Here is a 6,759-nt window from a genome sequence, read left to right as displayed (position 1 = left end):
TCATTAACCATTTACAAGGATTTATCCCTATTTATTTGGTGTAGAAGGAGATAATCACGCAATTATCTAGGCTGTACACGTGTCTAGGCCGGTTGAGTAGTACCATGCGTAGATCAGCATATAGGCGCTACCCAACAGCAGGACAGGTCAATGCAGAGAACACCTAGTTTGGCTAAAAAAATAGTATAACATTGAAATAGACCTAGTCATATATTACCCATAATTCAGATATGTGCATGTCAAGTCCAAAGATCTCCCCAGTATAGTATATCCAATCCAGAAGATTCTCATTTCGTTTTGGGATTCAATGAATCAGGGGATCACCTCTCGTGAGAAGGAAAAATCTTGATTCGCAGGAAGGATCCATAAATAGCAAAATTAGCATGAAGGAAAGGATTTTTTGACGGATTGGAAGTCTAACCAGTCGATTAGATTTTTTCACTACTTTACTAACTTGAGCATCAAAGAATTTTTTGAAGATAGCACATTGACGTAAGGAGGGAGGTGACTGAATTGACTTCGGATCCGTGAGGTGGAGTCCATCAGCACCGCTCACCGGCTTTGACCACACACTTGGATTCTATAATGTGTGAAGTATTGTATGTACTTGGGGGATTTGAGCAAGATATAGTACTCTAACAAGTCAGTTACCTCACCCTTGTTAGTCGGGCTTATAGGTCTGGAACTCTGGTTATCAAAAAAATAAAATGGTATAAACCATTAAATTGTATTCCATTCATTTGAACTCCAAATATAAATGTAGTAAAGGGCGAGAAAAGTTTCATGGAACAACAATAATATATAACATAATTAAAATACACGAATTTGATTAAACTTTGTTTATACCACCGATGAGTTACTATTGCTTAGTACAAACGGATTTATGTATATATTTAAATAATAACTATTATTTACACAATTAATTCTATTAACAGATGGTCAATAAAAAATCTTAAATTATACAAAATCAATGTATATTGGATGCAGTCCAGACCACTCCCCTAAGTTTATGGGTCTCAAGCAAGTTTAAAAACCATGTTTCGATGTGGGAGCCCATTCAGTAACGGGTCCTCATGAAATAAACTTAGATACTGAGAAGTTGACAATATCTAAAGGCGTTTATAAACTTGCTTAACATGCATGGTCTGGACCTTTTCCAGCTATCTTATGGTCCCACAGCGTACCCCAGCTGTGTCTCAGCTGTACCCACACAACTAATTGTTTAGGTGATGGCAACAAGGGACCGTTCGAACGAAACATAAAAAACAAAATTAATCCTAGTTTGAACATAATTTGCACCATCCCCTAGATGACGGCTTGAAATAATTAATGGTAAATTTGTTTTTTTCTTCGGTGTTGTTACGTGCCATTGAATCTTGGTTTGGTCCTATTGAGTTTAGTCCGACATTGGATACTCATTGCCTCGTCTCTCTCCTTATAAACTCTTGGGCCTCTCCACTCATTACCAATGGATTTTGAGTTGGACCTCAAAACTTATCATACTACAAGAGTAGGTTTTTCTCTCCTCCATGTTATCTAATTCATATCTCCACGTGCTTTCTCCCAGTCAAGCTCACTCTTGCGGGGGCATGTGGAGTTTAGTCTCACACCGGACCCTCATAACTTAATCGAGTTTTTGACCTTACACACGTGCATTTTCAATCAAGCTTTGCCAGATTAATCAGTTAACCCATGTTCATGCATCCAGGTAAATAGACAGTCACATCTCAATAAATTTTTATCATAAATGCAGCTTTTCTATTTTTTATCTGATCAGGTTCACAATAGAGTACTAAAAAAATTCACAAACAGGGCACCTTTTTGGTAAAATTAAATAAATACCAAACCAGATGCATGCCCTATTTTTAATAAATATTTTAAAAACAAGTCTCCACTGATAATTTCAGCAAAATATCCTCATTTTGGTAAAGCACCCAAGATTCTAAATAAGGAAAAGTATAAAACAAGGGACACAGAAGTCAAATTACATTGCTGCATTTATTTTATTTATTTTTTTTTTTTTTCAATATTTAGAAGATAGGGTGAGTAGGTCAAGTGTTCGAAACCCCACGAAACTATGAATTCCCTGGGGCCACCCTTCCAGGGTCTGGTTGACCCTTGACTCAACTTGTTGCACGTAGGACTTTCCGAGGGGGCGGTGCCTGTGGCTGCAGGATTAGTCCTACTCGAAGGATGAGGATACCCACGATATTATAAAAAAAAGGGGCTCATCGCCATATGTTAATGAAATTTTATAACTGAATAGGTTGTCTGTTGTACTTCCCTGTTCTGTGAAACACCCTTTTAGATTAATACTTACAGTTTCAGAAAGCAAACGATCAATAACATCGGCACTAGCACAGCAAGGATGCACTTCTTTGAACAGGATTTTCCTGCATGCCAGCAAAGCTGTGTCGTCCAAACAAATGTCACCAAGAACCTATGGGACTGAATCATAACTAGTGTAACACATGTTGTGAAACAAGATTTCTCCATGGAAATATTGATCCAAAAATGAGTGAAAAAGGGCGTGGGTTCTTGAATCGATCCACATAATTCAATTAATATCAATGGAAACTAAATTTTTTATCTCAAGGCATACCCAGGTTAATTAGTAGTCCGTGTCACATTGGAAGGACACAATGGTATACATACAAGTTCATGTCCTGTTCAAGCTTAGAGTTTGATAAAGCCATGGTGGCTGCTTTATGCTTTCCCGATTGAACGTTGTGCTCGCAATGCCTGTACTCTTGGTGGGGTCACTGCATTCCTCTCCTTGATCTGGTCTAATCAACATAGATGGGTCCATCTGCCTTAATTCATTATTTTCTGACACAGAAGAACCTAATTCTACAATTGAATATGGCATGTGGTTCTTGGGTTTATTCTTATTACTAGGGCCAAATCCAATACTCAATGTCAACTCAACATCGTTCTCTGCATCAGTGGGACAACGAGGATCACAAGAGCTATTGATGCTCATTTTGTCTTTCAAAGAGCTTAAAGAGCTAGGTGTGGCTTGGTCTTCGATAGCACTGAAATCTGTAGAGATGACTTCTTCAGCAGGACGTTCGAGATCAAAACCCCTACACATTCTAAAAGTGTCTCTAGAGCAGCTACTACTCTCTTCATGCAAGCTTGGATCTGCTCTCAAACTAAAAAGTTGATGGAAGCTATATGGGGAATTAGTCTGGTTGGAAGAATTAGTTCCAATCCCAGTACTCAAGAACCCGGATTGGTTATCCACATTTTTGTATTTGGGTCCAACCTGGTTTGCTTTGGGACTTGGATTGGTCAGTGAATGAAGCTTTGGTGTACTATTTCTAAGCTCAGCCATCAACATTTTCTGAACTTTGTAAAGCCGATGGAGTTCCTCTACCTGCATTGACGGGTTAATCGAAGTAGAATTAGCCTCCATAAATTTCATTCTATTGGTTGTCCACATTTTAAGAAAGCAAAACTTGAAAATGTGCAGTGTTTTCTATGTTTACTAGTGAGTATTTAAATTTATTATATTATTTATCTAAAATTTTATGCACATCAGGCCTAGGCCTTGAGCCAGCACCTTGCCTCGCTCCTCATTACGTGAAAATATTGATTATAAGTTCATAACCGTCTAATTGTGTTCAACATTCATAAATCATTGCGTCCAGTCAGGTAAAAGGTCCCTAAGATTCATGTTTAAAATTATCTGATCAAGTTAATTTTTCAAAGATTTTTCGGTAGTTCTCATCAACTTTAGAACCGAAATTCGTTGATAATTTAACTAGAGGAAACCTTAAAAATCTCTTCTAAAATAGGGCAAGCTGAAATCATGAATTCCAATTCACCTGGTCTTTGAAGATCTCTTCGTGTTTCAGCATTGTCATCTTCACAGATTCTCTGTCATAGTGTTCTAGAAGTCTATCCATGATGTCTTCAAACTGGTCAGGACAGGTCTGTGTGCTTTTTAGCAATCTTTTCTCGACTAATTCCCAATAATCTGAATTATTTACAGCATCACTAGTGGTTTTCTTTGGTATGTTGGCTAAGAGATCAACTGCATATTGGACCGCCGTTCCCATGCCTGAAATGGTAGGCCATTTTTTCATCAGAACAACCAAAATAATCAAATATTTTCTCAAAATGTGATACCAATACAGCTACGAGAAATGGACCATGTCGCCATCTCCGAATATCAAGTAAACAAGACATAATCTCAAACCAATCTGCTTAATTTAAAGTGCATTTCCACAAAAATTAACAGAAGGATCAGCTCTTCAAATAGCTCTATAGCTTAAATGAAAAATGGAAAGAATATTTTAAGCATTTTGAAGGGAAACCAAACCATATTTCAAGACATGAATGAAGTTGAAGACAAAAGTTCTTTTTTTTTTTCATTTTTTGATCTTCTTCAATGTTGATTATGACAAAGCAATCTACAAATCACACAAAAAAGTAGGTGGTATACCACTTGAGTAACAATCTTTATAGGGCTTTAAAGGAAATTGGTCAGTATTGCAGAGGGCAGGGCAACTAAAAGAGAGACAAAACCACACCCTACTCTCCGGCTCGTTAAACAAAGGATCAAGATTCATATTAGGAGACAGCGAAGTTTTCACACTCGCTGCCAACCTGATGTTACCCTCCTTTATCTGGGCTTGTGACACAGATGGAGGAATTTGGATAATTTCTTGAACTCCTCCAAGAATCCAAGAACACCCAAAGAGAAGAAAAAATATAGGCAAATGTAGAAATTTCAACATCTTATGTTTTGGATCTCTCTCTAAATCCAAAACACTTGGGAGAATCCTGAACATTAGAAGAAAAAAAGGCAGAATCAAACAGAATTGCCGATGCCCATTCATGCCATCGAGACTAGTTTTCTACCCATCAAGAATGAGTAACACACTAACTAGCAAGATGGACAACTAAATTAAGCATTTGAGTCAAAAGTAAGAAAAACAGATCTCTTTATCTCCAAAAGACTTGAGAGAATCCTTAAAATCCCAAAAAAAAAAAAAAATTACTAATAAGGCAGAATCAAACAGAATTGAAGATGCCCATTTATGCCATCAAGCTTAATTTTTTTGAAAAAACATTGTAATACTCAAAAGAAAAGTACCCATTAAGAATCACCAACTAAATCAAACATTTGAATCAAAGTAAGAAGGAAATTAAAAGAAAATGTTTTAACCTGTGAGATATAACGGTCTCCAATTGCTCATGAACCATCTTCCTCCTCACTAAATAAACCAAAACCAAAATAAGCACCAACAATTCCCTCATTAGCACCCATGACTCATTCCAACCAACATCGAGGCCTCATCGACGGAGCAATCGAAGAAGAAAACTCATAAATCAAGTAATCTCTTGCAAGGCAAAAGCTAATCTTACTTTTCTTACAGAAACAACAAAGGAAAGAAGCTATGGAGAGCAAAAAAATAATCAAACTTGACAGGCTGTGAAGAAGAGGCAAATAAATGGTGGAGGAGAAGCCTATGGGAAGGGTTGTGTGTATATTGTTAATAGTATTGTATTGAACTTGGGAGGAAGATCAAAAGGGGACCCAAAATAAAATAAAATAAACAAAAACATTAAAAAACAAATCTCACTCTCTCTCTCTCTCTCTCTCTCTCTCTCTCTCTCTATGTAAGTCTGTTGAACAAGATATTCCAGACAGCTCTTCCAGGACATCAAAGTTTACAAATGATGCTGAGGTTGGGGTGCTGTTAGTTAATAAGTTTAATTTCTTTTTCTGTTATTTTCTTAACTATTTCTGAAAATTCAATTATACCCGTTGGATTATTCTAAGTACTTCACTATCCATATCTAGTTTTCTGTGAAAAAAAGTGGGAAGAAAAAAGTTACAACGAAAGAACAGTCAAGAGTTTGAGATTTTCTTCAAGTACACACCTCATTTGGGGTTCTGTAATGTGGTAAAAGGTAAGAGTAAATTCTTTTTAAATTACTTCTAGATTATTGGAGTGTCTATTTAGATTTTTCCACCAAAATTGTGGTGAAAAAAAGATTGAAACTTACTTAAATAGGACTCTTTCTGATTATTTGAAAAGTACTCATTAAAATTTTCCATAGTTCTTGAGAAAAGGCTTGAAAGTAACTCAATTTTGTCTTTTTCTGATAATTTGAGATGTACCCATCAAAGATCTCTGTCCTTAAAAACCCATCCTCAGAAATACCAGATTTTTTAAGTGAAAAAAAAAAGAAGATCATTCATTGCACATCAAAAGGGACTGACCCACTTTCAGGGGTAAAAAGGCCCAAAAAAGGGTAAAAGAAGAGCTTATCACTATGGTTTTAAAACTGGCACACCGAGTTGATTCGTAGGAGTCAACTCTATATTAAAGAGTTAAATATTCTAAAATTATTTATTAATACAATTTATATTTAAATAATTATACTTTCTTTTAATATGGGTAAGTTAGTATTTACTAATAATTAGTAGACGATCAGTCATAAAATCTTATTTTTCATAATTAACAAATATTAAATCACCCAAAGATTACTTATTTTATGAGTCATGTTGGAGTTACATTGTGGGAGACATTTCTGACGTGGAAATGTGTAGTAACTATAGATACTTTTCATCGATATACAAATGAGATCTCGACGAAAAGCATCTATGGTTCCTATACAATTCCATGCTAGAAATGCTCCCCTCCCCCCACAATGTTACTTCTGCATTATCCTTATTTTATATCAAACGTACAAAAATCATATTCAAATTAACTTTAAAAATGATAATCTTGGATCTTGTAT

The 6,759-nt window shown here is 35.9% G+C and overlaps 1 protein-coding gene across 1 annotated transcript; it reads right to left on the bottom strand.

The window, feature by feature from the left end:
- Nucleotides 1-2,531: 2,531 nt before the first annotated feature.
- Nucleotides 2,532-5,970, bottom strand: LOC147397498 (uncharacterized). Its single transcript, XM_086449195.1, has 3 exons — nt 5,177-5,970; nt 3,831-4,066; nt 2,532-3,379 (listed from the first exon to the last, which is right to left on the bottom strand). Exons 1-3 carry the CDS (start codon nt 5,205-5,207, stop codon nt 2,660-2,662), a joined length of 987 nt encoding a protein of 328 aa, XP_086305321.1. The 5' UTR covers nt 5,208-5,970; the 3' UTR covers nt 2,532-2,659.
- Between the last annotated feature and the right edge of the window lie 789 nt (nt 5,971-6,759).

This window comes from Akebia trifoliata, chromosome 8, assembly GCF_017979445.1.
Source record: "Akebia trifoliata isolate Shusen 1 chromosome 8, ASM1797944v1, whole genome shotgun sequence".
NCBI lineage: Eukaryota > Viridiplantae > Streptophyta > Magnoliopsida > Ranunculales > Lardizabalaceae > Akebia > Akebia trifoliata.
The sequence above is the reverse complement of the archived record's forward strand: the minus strand, read 5'-3'. Positions and strand labels throughout refer to the sequence as shown.

Bases quoted from the DNA above. Each gene is read 5' to 3' on its own strand.
- LOC147397498 (XM_086449195.1), bottom strand. From the start codon at position 5,207: ATGAGCAATTGGAGACCGTTATATCTCACAG. The intron at 4,067-5,176 runs GTTAAAACATTT...CTACCATTTCAG, and splicing joins GAGACCGTTATATCTCACAG to GCATGGGAACGGCGGTCCAA. The intron at 3,380-3,830 runs GTGAATTGGAAT...CCGTCAATGCAG, and splicing joins AAGAGATCTTCAAAGACCAG to GTAGAGGAACTCCATCGGCT.